Source organism: Dermacentor albipictus, chromosome 1 (assembly GCF_038994185.2).
Source record: "Dermacentor albipictus isolate Rhodes 1998 colony chromosome 1, USDA_Dalb.pri_finalv2, whole genome shotgun sequence".
NCBI classification, from domain to species: Eukaryota; Metazoa; Arthropoda; class Arachnida; order Ixodida; family Ixodidae; genus Dermacentor; species Dermacentor albipictus.
In genome coordinates, this window is record NC_091821.1 from 280,603,134 (window position 1) to 280,621,083 (window position 17,950).

At 46.8% G+C, this 17,950-nt stretch overlaps 1 protein-coding gene across 1 annotated transcript in view; it reads left to right on the forward strand.

Annotated features, from left to right (window-relative positions):
* Positions 1–3,228: 3,228 nt before the first annotated feature.
* Positions 3,229–17,950, forward strand: part of LOC139057065 (uncharacterized) — a 41,475-nt gene continuing 26,753 nt past the window's right edge. Inside the window, exon 1 of the mRNA XM_070534858.1 lies at positions 3,229–3,547. Within this exon, the coding sequence (XP_070390959.1) occupies positions 3,396–3,547 (152 nt within the window). The 5' untranslated portion in view covers positions 3,229–3,395. The remainder of the gene's footprint in view (positions 3,548–17,950) is intronic.

Consider the following 17,950-nt stretch of genomic DNA (forward strand, 5'->3'; position numbering starts at 1 on the left):
TGAAGAAATTGGCGTAGAAACTAACAACCACACCAACGAAGGAGAATTATTAACACAATTGCAAGCGGGACTACGAGAAACAATAAAGACGACCCCGTTCCCTAGGAACATGCACCCGACACATAACTTCGAGAGACGAAAGGCAAGGGCGAAGGCACTCCTTCAAGACATAGATCAACATAAGCAGCAGGCGGTGTTCGTTGACGCTGCCTGGGTTAAAAATAAGGATGCGTATACCTCCGTTGTTGTAGACACTGAAGGTAACATACGGGATGCCATCACCGTCTATACCAAGGACCCAACAGTAGCAGAACAAGTAGCAATCGCCTTAGCCATTCGGGCTAATCGGTGGACACATATTTACAGCGACTCTAGAACAGCCATACGCAACTTTACCAACCGATATGTGACATGGATAGCAACAAAATTACTAGAGAAGGTCAACAGTGAGAGGATTGAAATCCGCTGGTTTCCTGCACATCTGGGGGTAGTGGACGGAGCTCGGAGAAACCTCAATGAGGGGGCAAATGAAGCAGCACGAGGACTTTCTAGCCGTGCTCTTCAAGACCGAGCAACTTACACTTCACCCGGGGAACACAGGGATCGATTATTAACATATAACGAAATCACGAAGCATTATTATTAAGCAGAAGGGAGTACCCATTGCCACACGGTAAGCTTTGCAGAGCCCAAGCGGTCACATTACGTTTGCTACAGACTAGAACATACCCAAGTCCAGATTTTATTAACAGGATCTATCCTGAGAGGGAAACTCAAATCAACTGTAATAAGTGCAATGGCATCATTACTCTTGACCACATGCTTTGGCAGTGCCCCGCGGTCTTCACAGACTGTGGCAAGGAAGAAGAATGGTGGCGGCAAATGCTACACAGCGAATCACTCTCTGACCAATTACGGGCAGTCCAGAAGGCCCGCGATGTGGCTTTAGGGCTCGGCCTGACAGTCCCAACGTGGGAGCGGCCCGCGTCAACCTACGGTTGACCTTCAGGACCAAATAAAGTTCTTCATACCATACCATACCAGTGCAATAACCTTACCTAGTCTGCACTTTCTGGCAAAGCAGGTATTCTTGTGAGAAATAATAAGTATAATAAGTAGGTCCTAAGGCGCATAATTAAAGAAATCGTTCGGAATTACTGTTCTAATTCGATCTGGCCTTGGTACTAACGCCAGACACAATCTAATTATGTCCGCTAAATCTGTCGATGTTATTTTCAAGGCTGTCTCCCGTGGAAGGTTTCGATAGTCCTGTTGGCATTTTATGCGTGAAACGCAGCGCTAGAGCTTGACCAGTTTTCTCAGGTGACTGATAATTCTTCTGCTTATAAAACGACAGAATTGATATTCATTGGCAACGGCTTAACATTACGGGATCGAAGAAGCTTAAATAGCGCTTTTTAAACCTAGACATCCAAAGAAATCTGTAGTGTTTTTAATCATAATCGCCCTGAACTTTTAAGACAGTTCGCTCAAATGTGGCAGCTACATATCTATAATCAGCCAAATTACCAGGGCATTGGTTGTACGCAAAGTTTTTCCGTGCAGCTTTTCAACGTTTAAAATCTCGGTCACTGTCAGAATTCCACCAGGGACCATATGATCCTCCCTTACTGGAAGACACTGAGACTGCTGATAATTGTTTTAAACTGATCCTAGGTTTCTTGCGTTAATATCCCTCTCCATGTCTTCGCGAGAGTTTAAAGCCGATGTTAACGAATCTTGCTTCGCGTCGTTGTTGTTCTTTTTTTCCTATACATTCGGGTTATCATGCTCGCGCGCTTCACCAAGGACGTTGGACAGGCCGACTTTGATGGGGGGTCTTCTCTACTCCATCTCACATGTAATCCACAGCACTGCCGAACGTGCGAATCTACACAGGCAATTTCCTAGCTCAGCAAACTGTAGTTCCCGGTGTTACTGTTCCATTAACTGCGGAATTAGATATTTTAGTTTCGCTTGGTAGATAATATGCTCTAGCGATACTTGCCGTGTCAGGCACTTCGCGCATGCACGTCGTATTCCACGAATGACTGTGGCAGTTAACGTCGGTAACCGTAATAGCCAACCCAACTGTGATTACGCAGCAACATGGCAGCGCCCATGCAGCTAACGCCTTTCACTTTGACGCAAATTCATGCTTGTTGCTGGCTTTCTGCTGTGAGAGCAAGTAAGCAGCGGTAGAACTTGTCATCGCTTTGTCACATCTAACGCTGAGGGCATAGCATTACTCATGTTTTGTCGTTTTATTGAGATCAGCTGTTTGTTCTAACAAAGAGGCGGCGCAGAGCCGTAAAAGTGGTTTGATTTCCAGTAAGGCCGATGAAGCCACAGAATTAGCACTAGTGATGCCTAAACGATGTGGAACCCTATAAAGACCCAATTGTTCACTGCCTCATTAATCTACTACTCCACCCTAGTACGGTACGTGATCACGGTGGCGCGAGCAAATGCCAGATAGACGCCGAGGAGACGATGCGGCGTGGTTGAACATTCGTAGGGGCGTTCGCCCTTACTAATGGTTAAGAAGACTGCGACGAACTGCTGAGAAACCGTACAGGTAATGCGAAGCACCGCTGTCGCGCCCATGTGAACGCAGTTTCTGGTTACAACGCCAAAAGACAGTGAGTCGACGAGGCGCGCATGAATATATGTCAGGTGCATTCGGCATACCTAATGGCTGAACAGTCCTGCAGCTTTCACAGTGTTGCAAGACAGAGAGAGAGAGACAAAGAGGAGGAAAGACAGGGAGGTTAGCCAGTGTAAGTTCCGGCTGGCTACCCTGTGCTGGGGAAAGGGGTAAAGGGAATAAAATCAGAAAGAAGAAGAAGAGGAGAAAAAAATAAGGAAATTCACGCAGTAACGCAATACTACGCGATGCAACACTCAAAGGCGATCGCACAATTCGCACGTCCTTAAAACCTTCAGCAAAGCCCTTAAGGCCTTGAGTGCCGAAGCCCGTCTGGACCAATGTCCTAAGTGCTGCAAGAAACTACTGAGATAGAATATAGTATCCAGTGGGCAGTTTTTACCTGTTCTTGTTGGAGGTTTGTTCAAGGGTATACGTTGGATTCACCTGGTAACAACGGCTCGGCTCGATTCCAGAATTTTTGTTTAAAGATGGCTTCACCAGATGTCGGCAACAGCGCTGCAGCTCCCGTTGTGACGTAACGAGCAGCAAGCATAGGATGGCCAGTAAAAATCATGCGCTGAATATATAATTACTTGCGGAAAATATGCTCAACCATCAGTCACGCTATTTAACGTACATGACAGCCCCCAAATTGACACCACACAAATCGCGCTTAGATCGGCGGACCTAAATCTCCCTGCCAAGAGCCACGTAGCCAGCCGCCGAAGAAGAGGAAGGAGCAGCTATGCAGGACGGCCGGCGGGAGACCGCGGACCGCGGCGGCGAGGAGCACCGCTGCGGCGCGAAGGCCGAGAAGAAGAGGGCCGAGGTGACGCCACTGGTCGGCCTGCGCGCGTCCAGCCGAGGCGCCGTGGACCTGAGGAGGGAGGCCGCCAGGTGGGTCACAACAGGCACGGTGCAATCACTGCGCTTAGCAGAGCCGCAGATACCACGTTTCCGTCACATTTTTCAGCTCAGCGTCGTCCGGTGTCAACAAGAACAACGGGGCGACGCTCGCTCGCCGCGGAAGTCTGTCCATGCCCGATCGTGCCGCCGATGCCCGACGGCGACGCGTGAAAGGCGCAGAAAATACGTCGAGAACTTGTTCGGTAGAGCATATGGCGTGCACGGCCAGTGCAAACAGCTCGCTCGTGTGTTTCTTTTCATACAGGACGATCGTGAAGAGTTAAAAGGAGGGGAAGTCACCTAACAAATAAAAAAAAATTGGAGGACGCTTAAGCTTCGCCTTCAAGAGTGGGACGCGACAGTGTTCCCGTCGACCCGCCAAGGGGTATAAGACAATGCGCTACGGCACAGCAATCACTTACGATGCGCCCCGCATCGGACTTAGCGCCCACCTATCACGCGGTGAGCGTCGAGCAACGCAGCGTTCGACGCGGCAACGAAACGTGCGCCTGAGCGAACGAAACGAACCAAAGAACTCGGTGTCTCGGAGGGGAAACGATCTACGCCAGCCAAACGTCGTGATCGGCACGGGCAGAGAGATAGATAGTAATCTAAACCGGGAGCACGGCGAAGCGTCGTCAGGGGAGAGGGAGTCCCGCGACGCGCCTGGCAGCGGTCCCAATGCGCGCGCGGCGCGCCTCCTGTCGGGGCAGCGCCGTACATTGAGAGGAGGGGGTCTTCTGTGTTTGCCGCAAGATGGCTCTGCGTGTGCGGAAAGCGCAGAAGAAATGCAGCGGAAACGCACTTCGCAACTCGTGTAATTGTGACTTCTGTACGTTACATGTTCATAACTACCGATATACACCGCAGTATAACTTTCCACGGCTCGTTTCGAAGGCAACACCGCATTCACTAGAGGCGCGTTTGCACCGGTTGGAAGCATCGAACTCGTGGCTGAGTGGTAGCGTCTCCGTCTCACACTCCGGAGACCCGGGTTCGATTCCCACCGGGCCAATCTTGGAAGTTGCTTTTTATTTATGAAGCGCCTGCCGTGATTTATCGCTCACGGTCAACGCCGCCGACGCCGACACCCGACGCCGACGACACCGGCTTTTCTGCGACACGAGCTCCTTAACGCTATCGCGTTAAAATGCAGAACGATTAACTCCTGCAAGCCGTTGTTATAACATGCGAAATGATAACCAATGAGCCATATAAGCAATTTGTTTTCCTATCACAGCTCTCACGCGCCCGTTCCTACGGCGACCGTCGGCGGCGTAGCCGAGCGAACGAGCACAGCGAAAGATGAAAGCGAACGCGAGCAGGAAACCGGACGTGCAGCGGAAGCGGAGAGGAGGATAACGCAAACGGGTGAGAGGAAAGGCGCAGTGCGGCTGCGAGATGGCACCCGAGCAGCGCGCGCCATCTGTCGGCCGGCGGCGTGTCCCGTGAATCGCGCGCTGGCTCTCGCGATCTCCGGGTGGCAGTCGCGCCGCACTTCTCTCCGTTGGCAACGCGCCGCACGAGGCAGACTGTCCGCGCCAGTCAATATATCGCTAAATGAAAACACGTATACAGCTGCGCTCAAATTTCGCATAGGGGAGTATCGCTATCGTCGGTGAATATTTTTGTGTATGCACTCTACGAGCTCTCACTGGCATGATACGCTTCTTTAATATGATATTTCTGCATCCATCATTGTCATCTGACAATCCATGACAGCGCATGTACAAGGTCTAAAATGACAGAAAGCTGAGCTAGTTGGTAAGGATTCATTATGCAAAAAAGTGAGGCGTGCAGACAGGACACAAAAGAAGTGGACAACTAGAATGCCAACACGAACAAGGTGTCCCGACTATCATCCACCGAGATTTAAAGATAGGCAAATGCCACGTAAGTGGACAGAACCAAGGTAATGTTTGTGTCGCTTGCAGATACTCGAATTATTTCTTGCATTCCGCCTAACTGTATAATTAAGCATAACTATTTATAAACTTCTAAAATATTTCAATTAGGTGAAAAGTGTCAATGAGAAAATTCTAGAGCAACACGATAAACTCCAGATAAAGCTTTCCGTTGCTCTATGCGTGCTGCATAAACACGTTTCTCAGAGCGTGAACTAAGCCCGCGAATGCACGCAAAGTGCCTCGAGCGGCCAATCGTGCGGCAATTCTCACACATCGCACCACTTTCGACGAAATATTCATTCCCAAAGCGGATGACGAAATACATCCGCGTTTCCGTTACTTTCGTGCTTCATTGCAAAACAGGCGTTTTATTAAAAACGTTTCTAGACAAAAATTCTCTGTTGCGCCCGAAAGGCGAAGCACCGATTGCGATAGCAAATTAGTGGATAGCTGTGCCAGATTTATCGGTCGTATCAACTTGCAAACATTCGCTTACTAACTAAATTAACATTTGTACAATGCGTGAGTGTGACTCAGTGAGAACGCATAAAGAAACAGACACACGGAGACAGCGCTGCCTTCGTGTGTGCTTCTTTCTACGTCCTTGTTCAGTCGCGCTTAGCCATACTATTATGGATTCAAACCAACTAGCCCGTCAACGTGTTTTAACTAAATTAACCAGTATGGTGTCGCGTGCGCACAGGTAGAAATGAACGCATCTCACTCGATGACAGCGGAAACGCGCTCGAGTTATAGAGTCGCGGCAGCAGCGGCGAGCCAATCGGTCTCCGTGCATCTGTCGCTTCAGCGCGAACGTCGATAGCACAGCGCATGGACCAAATAGTCCCAATCTACATTAATACACACTAATCCACCTCTATCAAGTCCAATCGCACTCGATGGTCCCTAATCCACCTTAATCTACACTAATCCATCCTAATCGCTCTTAATCCTCCTTTATCAACCATAATTCACCTTAATCCAGATTAATCGACTTTAATCTTTCTTTATCCACCTTAATCCCTCTAATACTTGTTCGAGCACCCTAATCCACCCTAATCGGTCTTAATACCATTTCATCAACCCTTCACCTTAATCCTCCACCACCCAGCTTAATCTTTATTCATGCATCTTAATCCTTCTTAATGCACTCCAATCAACCTTAATCTTCTTTAATACACTCTAATCAACCTTAATCCTCCCTAATCGACCTTATGTCAATCACTAATGATTCATTAACTAACTTGGGTAATCATTCTCTTATACAGGGGCGGACATGCTTTCGGTCACCTCCGGCCTTCCTTGGCTCACGTGATACTTCCAATTTACGACGCGACCTTGAAACAGAGATCGAAAGGCTTCCGCCTTAAAACTTAAAAAAAACTCAATGTTGACTAGCTAACGCTTATCACCTGCAATACCACGGGTGTACTTGCCGCTAATGTTTTCAGGGTGCAAAGCAGAATCTATAATGCTGCACTTCCGACTGAATAACAACAGTTAGCGACGTGCGAGATGATGGAGCCGCCCCAGAATATTAAGAATATTAAACAACAGAAACTTTGGTGAGCAGGCCGGAAGAATGAAAAAAAAAAAGCAGCATTACGAGATGCTTTGCTACGAGCTATAAGAAACGCTTCAGCTCGCAAACAGCGCTAATCTTTGTCGGAACAAAGTTATTTCGGCCAATGTCATGCAGCCACTGCTTCCTGCACAAGCCGTCACGCTTTCCTTGTGGTATCATAAAAACAACATAACCATCTTCAGGCTTCTTGCTGCAGTTATATGAGCAACAGCCCGGCACAGCGCTAGCACATAGAGCAGGAAACACAGCGTACAACGTTGGCTACGCCGAGGTAAAGCGCCGAGCCAGCCGTGCTCAGGAGGAAAATGGCGCGAACGAAAAAGAAAAACACAAGCAAAACTCAAGATCCGCGCGTTTCCAAGAGGCACGGCAGGGAGACGCAATCATCGTGCAGAAAAACGGGGGCAAAACTGGTTGCCGCGGGGGTAGGCGCAAGGGGCGAGCAGGAGGCGAGGAGGTCGCGCGGCGGCGGCGGCAGAGTTCAAAGGGTGTCGCTATTTTTAAATCATCAAGGGAGTTTATTTCATCCTAGACGCCAGCGCTCGTTTCTCCCCTGGCAGAACGATTTCAACTCCAACGGGTGTAGGTTTCCGCCGCCGCTTCCCTTAGCGGGCTCGCTCGCGTTCAGTTCGCGCTGCGCGCCGAACCTCTCGTGTTTGCGACGGCGCCTTTTCGGATGACCGGAAATTATTATTGTGTTGTTAACTGTCACGACAGCAATGTAAACACGAAAGGGTTGATGCCACCAGTGAAATTCTACCCATTCACAAGAAAATGGGACGAAGAAAGCAGACGACAGACATGGATTACTGCGGTGCGCCGAGCGAAGTAAACAACTGGCAAACGAAGCGAGCTCGTTCATTGATCACTCCAGTGTGTAGGACGGTTTTTGTATGTAACCCACATGAATTTAATAATTACTCGGTACATAATCCTTTTATTCATGTAAACACTAAGTTGTTCGACGAGCGCTTGTCCTGTCTTCTTTCTCGTGTTTCGTTTGTGTGTGCGCTGCCCAAGAATGGAAACCACTTCTGTTGTATGCGCTAGCAGTGGCCGAAGTTCACGCGTGCCGAGCAATTGAATATGTGCAAGATGCATTGAACATTACCGGAGTTCATTCCCGCTTCACCACTGCACGGATCGATCGAGTTACTGGACGATACACGCCCGCGTCTTGGTCGCGCCGGCATTGCTGAAGCAGGAATGATTACTAATACTTTCAACTTCCGTCTCTTGAGCACTGTTAAAAAATGGCCAAGCTGTCTACATTGCTGCCTCTATTCCATATTGTAGGGGACGTCCTAGTTAAAGTTGTGTGCGCATGTTGTACTTGTGCGATGCAGCGATATATTTTGTTTATTTCCGCACAGTGTAGATGGAAGTCCGTTGTCGCTATCAGAGACAACACGGATTTGTAGCAAACATATTGTGAGAAACTGCAAAAATGACTTTAGCTCCTATGTGCCGTATGTATGTGCCGCATCGTATGTGCTGACGATTTTTCCCGTGGCACTTATGATGTCGTTTCCAATTACCTGCTCAGCGTCACTTACATAATTAAGCAGACGCTGCCCTTTACCCGCATTGCAGCCATAAAAATAATTGTCAAGAGTACCGATCTTCTTAAAGGCAAATAGAAGCGAGAACAGTCTGTTTCACACGTAGGGGAAAGCTCGGAACCTATTGCATCGCGATGCGGCAAGCATTGTAGTCGTGCGGCGGCAGCAGCTCGAGCAGGCGCAGACGCTCGAGGGGCGGAATCGTGATCTGCGTCGTCTGCTATACGGCGGCGCGCGCTGGCCGCATTGTCGGGAAGCGTGCTACTGTCAGGGGCGGTGCACCGATTTCATCGGTACTGCGGGAACTGTGCTGGGGTTGTTTACTAAACGTTGTGCAACACCAAACTCTGAGCCTTCATTGGCGATAATGGAGTTCCACAAACTTCTTTTGACAGCATTCTTCGTTTGTTCTTTCGAAAGGCCGGGGTACTGAGCGCGTGCACGTATATTTATTCACTGTGTGTGCTACCGTAATAAGCAGCGACAAGACGCTCCAAGACGTGCGCGCAACGTGCTCAGTCTTTGTTTGACTCGAAAGGAAAACGAAGCACTCAACAATAACTATGGGGGTCGAACGCAATGAAACAAACAGATACGATTAAAGGAATTTTTTAGTCTAAGACAACGAGCTGGAAGTGATTTTTTCTCGACAATCATTCACTACACTAGACAGATCCTGCCCGCCGGCGGGGAATTGGATACGTCACGCTCGGAACTTCACTTAGTATCTCGTCATGTCCCCAGCGGCAGCGATGACAGCGCTGATCCTGGAAGGCAGTGAAGTGTAGAGTGACTTGATCAGGGACGTGTTCATTCGCAGCACGTCTCAGTCGCTGACAATGGTGGATCGAAGCCTATCCTCGGGCGTCTGATAGAGGGGATGTTGCGCCAGCGATACTTTCAACGAGCCCCAGACATTTTAAATGATGTTGGCGCCCGGGGATTGAGGCGGCCACTCCAAGAGAGTGACGGCGCGCTCTTCCAGCAGTTCTTGCACAACACGAGCAGTGTGGATTGGCGACCTATCGCGTTAGAATATATAGTCGCCTTCCAGAAACGGGTCGTCAAGAATGTATGGAATCAGTACGTCGTCTATGACTGCCCTGCAGCGATGAACTTACCTTCGAGACGTATCAGTGGGCGTCGCACAACGCTTAGTAAAGACCACCGGCTCATTTCACGCAGTAACGATGAGATCGGCGCCCTGCAACTGACAGTAGAACGTTTCCCGACAATGCGGCCAGTGCGCGCCGCCGTAGCAGACGACGCCGTTCAAGACACCGCCCCTCGGGCACCTGCGCGAGCTGCTGACGCCGCCTAACTGAAGCGCTCGCCGCATCGCGATGCAATGCGCGCCAAGTTTTCCCCTAAATGTGAAACAGACCGTACATCGCCCTTCGAATGAAATGTCCACGCGCATGCACGTAGGTACACACAGCGCGCGGCACGAAACCTGCCCAAACACGCGCAGTGCAGGAGGCAATCAAGGCGGTGCGAACGAGAGGTGGGAGAGGGGTACCACCCGCTAATAGAATTGTGCCTCGCATGCGGCGCTCTCAACGCCGGCGCAGCAGCGCCGCTCTCGGTTCCGTTCTTGTCCATACGAAGCTGCCGGCACTACGCGCACTTTGCAAAGATCGCAGATGGCTTTGAAGATGAGGCCCGCGGGGGCGCGCACTTTGACCACATCGTAGGTTGCTTTCCAAGACGCACGAGCGTCAGCAATGCGTCCCTACGACGACGCAGTAAAAAAGCGACGTCGCGTCTCCTCCGCCAAAAGCGACGCGCGAGAAGAACATCGAGACACCCTGGCAGCCGCCGGAGAAGAACGCCCGGCCTCCCTCCCCTGGCCTCACGCGCCATAGGAGGGGAGAGTTATTAGCAGGGGAGAGTTATTGGTAGAGTTTGCGGAACAGAATGATATAGAAGATAATGAATACCTTCTTCCGCAAGCGGGATAGCCGAAAGTGGACGTGGAGGAGCCCGACGGCGAGACCAGAAATGAAATAGACTTCATACTCTGCGCTAACCCTGGCATCATACATGATGTGGACGTGCTCAGCAAGGTGCGCTGCAGGGACCATAGGATGGTAAGAACTCGAATTAGCCTAGACCTGAGGAGGGAGCGGAAGAAACTGATACACAAGAAGCCAATCAATGAGTTAGCGGTAAGAGGGAAACTAGAGGAATTCCGGATCAAGCTACAGAACAGGTATTCGGCTTTAACTCAGGAAGAGGACCTTAGTGTTGAAGCAATGAACGACAATCTTGTGGGCATCATTAGGGAGTGTGCGATAGAAGTCCGTGTAACTCCGTTAGACAGGACACCGGTAAGCTATCGCAGGAGACGAAAGATCTGATCAAGAAACGCCAATGTATGAAATCCTCTAACCCTACAGCTAGAATAGAAGTGGCAGAACTTTCGAAGTTAATCAACAAGCGTAAGACAGCTGACATAAGAAAGTATAATATGGATAGCATTGAACATATTCTCAGGAAAGGAGGAAGCCTAAAAGCAGTGAAGAAGAAACTAGTGATTGGCAAGAATCAGATGTATGCGTTAAGAGACGAAGCCGGCAGTATCATTACTAATATGGATGAGATAGTTCAAGTGGCTGATGAGTTCTATACAGGTTTATACAGTACCAGTGGCACCCACGACGATAATGGAACAGAGAATAGTCTAGAGGAATACGAAATACCACAGGTAACGCCGGAAGAAGTAAAGAAAGCCTTGGGTGCTATGCAAAGGGGGAAGGCAGCTGGGGAGGATTAGGTAACAGCAGATTTGTTGAAGGATGGTGGGCAGATTGCTCTAGAGAAACTGGCCACCCTGTATACGCAATGCCTCATGACCTCGAGCGTACTGGAATCTTCGAAGAACGCTAACATATTCCTAATCCATAAGAAAGGGGACGCCAGAGACTTGAAAAATTATAGACTGATGAGCTTACTGTCAGTTTCCTACAAATTATTTACTAAGGTGATCGCAAATAGAATCAGGCGCACTTTAGACTTCTGTCAACCAAAGGACCAGGCAGGATTCTGTAAAGGCTACTCAACAATAGACCATATTCACACTATCAATCAGGTTATAGATAAATGTGGGGAATATAACCAAACCTTATATATAGCTTTCATTGATTACGAGAAAGCATTTGATTCTGTCGAAACCTCAGCAGTCATGGAGGCATTACGGAATCAGGGTGTAGACGAGCCGTATGTAAAAATACTGAGAGATATCTATAGCGGCTCCACAGCCACCGTAGTCCTCCATAAGGAAAGCAACAAAATCCCTATAAAGAAACCCGTCAGGCTGGGAGATAAGATCTCTCCATTGCTATTCACAGTGTGTTTACAGGAGGTATTCAGAGACCTGGATTGGGAAGAATTGGGGATAAAAGTTTATGGAGCATACCTTAGTAACTTGCGATTCGCTGATGATATTGCCTTGCTTAGTAACTCAGGGGACCAATTGTAATGCAGGCTCACTGACCTGGAGAGGCAAAGCAGAAGACTGGGTCTAAAATTTAATCTGCAGAAAACTAAAGTAATGTTTAACAGTCTCGGAAGAGAACAGCAATTCACAATAGGTAGCGAGGCACTGGAAGTGGTAAGGGAATACATCTACTTAGGGCAGGTAGTGACGGCGGATCCGGATCATGAGACGGGAATAATCAGGAGAATAAGAATGGGTTGGGGTGTGTTTGGCAGGTATTCTCAGATCATGAACAGCAGGTTGCCATTATACCTCAAGAGAAAAGTGTATAACAGCTGTGCCTTACCAGTACTCACCTACAGAGCAGAAACCTGGAGGCTTACGAAAAGTGTTCTACTTATATTGAGGACGACGCAACGAGCTATTGAAAAAAGAATGATGGGTGTAACGTTAAGGGATAAGAAAAGAGCAGATTGGGTGAGGGAATAAACGCGAGTTAATGACATCTTAGTTAAAATCAAGAAAAAGAAATGGACGTTGGCAGGACATGTAATGTAATATAATGTAATGTAAGGAGGGAAGATAACCGATGGCCATTAAGGGTTACGGACTGGATTCCAAGGGAAGGGAAGCGCAGCAGAGGGCGGCAGAAAGTTAAGTGGGCGGATGAGATTAAGTTTGTAGGGACGTTAAGTGGGCAGATGAGATTAAGTTTGTAGGGACGACATGGCCACAATTAGTACATGACCGGGCTTGTTGGAGAAGCATGGGAAAGGCCTTTGCCGTGCAGTAGGCGTAACCAGGCTGATGATGATGATGATGATGATGATGATGATGATGATGATGATGAAATGTATATGTTTTTAATTAAATGCCTAAGCATTCCTATGTGTCGGACCTCGTCACGGAGGAGGCGACGTTTACAGTGCGGGATCGGCTTATTACCTACTACGACATCTGCAGACATTACCGATCAGACCGTTTAACCTTTCCGCCACTCACGGGAAATCCCCTCGCAGGTGTGAAGTTCTGTGGCGACAGCTGCGAACTCACACCTTTCCCTCCCCTTTCCTCCTCCACCGCATTCATCCTTCCATTTACCTTTCTCCCGCTTGCAAATTCTGCGCCTCTCCCAAAGCAGACTTAAACCACATCATGTGGGGGTGCCCTAACGACCCCCTTCCCCATTTCCGCAAGCAATGAATAACTGGTGAGGAGCAGTGGGAGGCCGCATTGCGCAGCTCGAGGCCCTTCCTTCAGTAAACCATCCAGGAGTGGGCTGAGCGGATAGTGGAGGCCTACTTCAAGTAGTTCGTTCCCCACCCTCGATTCCGTTACCCCCTTCCCTTTAATGAGGGATAAATAAAGTTTTTCGTCATGTATACCCAACAAGAAATTTCTCCGTCCATCATGTAAGACGAATGCAATGGCTCACACCCCCCTAAACCATGGCTCATACCCCTGCACTAGGGTTTTTGTGACCGGACCACGAGTGTTTCGCCTAGGTATATACAGCTTCATTGTAAAAAGAATGAACACCTTTCTGCTAGAGACCAAGACGATCATGAGGCGTACTAACAAATGAAAGTTTATTGAACATGCCGAGTAAATGCTGGTTGACAAGCAATAAATCGAAGTGGCACAAAAAGCGTAATCGAAAACTGATGTGGGCCTATGCAGATCCCAACAGGAAACGCATCCATCTCTGAAAGTATAACAGAGGCCATGCTGACACAAGATTCTCCTAGTGTCTTTGCATCTACAGCTTGCATAATTTCTCTAGGCAGCCGATCTCCACATAATGCTAGCTTCTTCCTCTATAATGCATTCCTGACATCTGAGCCTGCATTGTAGAGGAAGATGCTAGCATTCTCTGCAGATCGGCTGCTTAGAGAAATTATGGAAGCTGTAGATCTAAAAATGCTTGGAGAATTTTGTCAGCATGGCCTCCGTTAGAAATGGATGCATTTCGTGTCAGGAAACACACATTCATTTTGGTTCGCCTTTTTGTGTATGTTCAGTTTATTGCTTGTCAGCGAGCATTTACTCGGTGTGTACATTAAACTTTTCGTTGTTACATCATTTTGGTTTTCTTGTTCGCCCTAAATGTTTTCTGGTGCCGTTTGCAGCCAGGCTATTCTTTATTTTTTTAGACTGCAAGTCCCTTTAATGGCCATTATGATACTTCTGTGTACCTTATAAAATCTCTTATTTGGCCAATGTAGCAAGAATGTATAGTGTGAAGCAGTAAGAACAGGGTACGCTAACTTCTAACTGTAACGGTTAATTTGAAAATGCAGTGATTTATAAAGGTTACCCGAAATTAGCATAGCAATACAACATCATAAAAACTAGTGCACGATGAAAGCATATATATATATATATATATATATATATATATCCAGGAAAAAAAATTGTGATCCCCAAGCGCGCATGCGGCTACTTTCCGAGAAACTCATTTTTTTTTTTCCAATGGCATGGAAATGGAAGAGTATGCTTGCCTAAGCAAGCTGTCAGTCTGCCTATTGGAATAAGAACACTGTTATTTGAAAGGCGCTGGCATGCAGGATTGGCAGTTGTAATGATTTTTTTCTGCACTTAGAATTTTTCTGTATTTTTTACTATAGAATTTTTATTTATGTTTGGCTGCATCAAGCACCAATTTTTATCTGGCCTTTAACGATGTCTTTTTTTTTGTAATTTGTATAACTCACCACATTTTTACAATGAACCTTAGTTGAAACGTAGTCCTCACCTATCTCTAGGGTCATCCTACTGATATTGCTTCATGCTATGCACCCTTGCACCAGTTGTGTATGTGCGCGTGCGTGCGTGGACGCATGGATTTGTATGTGAAATCGGGCCCGTTGGCGGAGGTATCATTCTTTTCCTGTGCAGCCTTATGAATTCTTTAACTATAGTGCAACAGAAATACGATGGACAAGAACGAAGTGAAGACACAGAGCGCTTCATTCTTGTCCATTGTCCATCTGTTGCGCTTTAGTTCATAATGAATACACACCAACTCGTCTAGTCTTCAGTTCTTATGTTGGGCTTATAAGCCCGATTGTGTCCTGGAAGGTCTGCATGGCTATGTATCCTGTAATTTAATTTTTGGCCTTGTGCTTGCAAATCGCGTGTCAACCTCCTAATTTCCCCGACAATCTCGTGTGATGTGCATGCCCAGACAGTTTATGGTGAATCGATGCAGGTGTGCAGATTGTTTTGCAGGATGTAAATTGCACTACAAGTGCTGCTTTGATAGCTTTTTCAGTTCAGCTTTTCTAGGTGTAGGATGACCTGGAATGGTACTCACTTATATGGTGCGTAATTTTATGTAGTGTAATGCTACTGTTACACTGCTATTGCCGCATCAGTGTACTATATGTGCCTGATGTTTGCTTACATCTTCATGATTAGCAACCTCCTCTGTATGTTTGGCAGTTGCATATAGTCTCCTGGCCTAATTGTTTGCCGCCATATTGTACGGTATGGGCCTGTTGTGTTTCAAGTTCAGGTGCTGCCGAGGTTGTGCCCGAGGGGTAGTCGTCTTTGCATCTCATATGCTAGCTGGCATAGTATCTTGGGACCAGTTTATGAGCTCTTGAGGCAAAGAATTTGGGCTGCGGGCTGCAACTCCACTCTGTCTAGGTGCTTGTTCGTTTGCTCTTTCTCATAGAGATCTTCAAGCATGGTAAAGTTATAAAGACCTGTTATTACCCGATGCCTGTGCTTGATGAGCTGTCTTTCTTGTGCGCTGCAGGTAATTCATACCGTACAATACCTTGGACACAAGCACATCAGCTGCGATTTCCCATTGTATCCACTCGTCCACCCCACATGATTTCAAGATTGTTCTTTTCATCGGGTGTTCAATTTGCGTCCAGGCATGGCGTAATTATTTCACCCACGTGCTGACTCTGCCGTCATGGTCTCACACTAGCTGAAGATTTGTGAATGTTGACTTGCGGGTATGTTTCTCCAGCTATGTGGAGCACAGTGTGTAATCTAGGGTAGTTATTGATTCTAGTCTTCTTTCCGATGTCGAGGTCAGCTTACTTATCAGAAAGCGAGAGGTCAGACTGGCCAAGAAAGTCTGCAGTGTTGTCGAGAGCTTGTTGCATCATTCTTGATTTCTGTATAAGATAGCTGTCCCATAGACTGTAGTACACCATAGGCTGTAGTACTTCTTGTAATATTCCTGTGTTGTTGGTGTGGGTGGGCCAAATGTACCCCTATCACCTGGAATTTTCTGTCTTTCAGAAATTTCCTGTTTAATTTAAGTGCTTTAACAAAAATTTTTCGCTCATCGTTCCTCTGTTTAGAGCAGCATGAGGTACTGCTGTTAAAAACCTCTTCAGTATCTTCATTCTTTCATAAGCGGTATTACACAATGCCCTGCAATAATGTTTCTGCTGCTTATGGGCCTCTAATATCTGCGAGAAGGGACAAGTCTTGAAAACGGTTTTCTTTGTGCTGTGTGTGCGATGTAGTTTGAGCATTTATGTCTTGACATTTATAAATCTGTAGAACCAACTTCCTGACAGAGTACTTGCTATACCTGAATATGCTTATTTGTGCAGTGCTGTTGAACAATACATATTGATGCAAGGAATGTTTACACACTCGAATTATTACGAAAGATGGTTGTTTTACAATTGTGCCATTTGCGTTCGATTGGTGTTAGATTATGCATAAGCATGCCCCCCTATGCAATAGTATTTGGGAGTTTAAGGGTTCAATATAAGATAATGAACAAAATCTAAGTGCAAGAGATTTTTTTTAACCTGCGACTCCCACCGAAATGCGACTTCCATGGCTGGCAATTCAACCCCTCGCCTTGTGTTAGCAGCAGAATGCTACAGCCACAGTGGCAGGCGAATAAATTGAACAATTTGTCTGCAAATGTTTTTTTTTTCTTGGCTGTATGTAGGTAAAACTTGCAATAAGCGGGTCATTGCAAAAAAGCAGTTTGTGGTCCTTTATTGAATGAACCACATATTGTGTATAGTGAAAATGCAGAAATTTGTTGTAAAATATCCGGGTGATATGTTCTTGCAAGTCGCATGGTATTTCATTACTTATAAACATAGTAATCACAGCGGAAATCGTTAGATGGGTTTACACACAATATATGTGATCACAAACTTATTATAAACTGTTATTAGAAACATGTAAGACATTAATGTTTATGCACACTTCATGAGCTGTGAACGTGCAAGAACTGCTTGTACTTAATATATTCAAAGTTTCACAGGAAGGGATACAAATGGCTCATTTTACTGCGCAGTTTTGATTTACTTTTCTTTAACGTGTTGTTTTCTACTGTTTTATCCCCACAAAAACAGGCTGTTTGCCTGCTTTTCGCATTGTTGCACGTGATTTACATGACGGTGCACGTGGATACGTTGTCACTGTGCCACTACAGCAAGAGAATAACTTAATTTACTAGCTGTAGAGTTAACCTTTCAAAGCAAATGTTAATACAGGTCCAGTAAGGACAGAAAGTTCCCAAGCTATTCAGTGTTTATTGGTTTCCGTGCTAGAAAAAAATTCTCCAGAAGAGGTCCAACTTAACATGCATGTAATATGCGAAAACAAATTAACGACGCTGTTTCTTCAAGCCACGGATTTAATGCTATCATAGAAAATTCATTACGATAGTCTACACTTTTGCTCTGTGAAATTTAATAAGTGAGGTAAGATAACCTTTCAAGATGCATCCAAAAATTCACGCTTGAAAACCGACAAGAAAATGCAACTGAACGATACCGCGTTCCGCCCAACGTGGAAACTTCGGGCACTTTGCTGTCCGTAATTTGCTCTTGCTGAGGTTAAAATTATTGAAGCGGCTCCGTACGCGTGATTTTTCCATGCTATTCAACAAAAGAAAATTGTGGA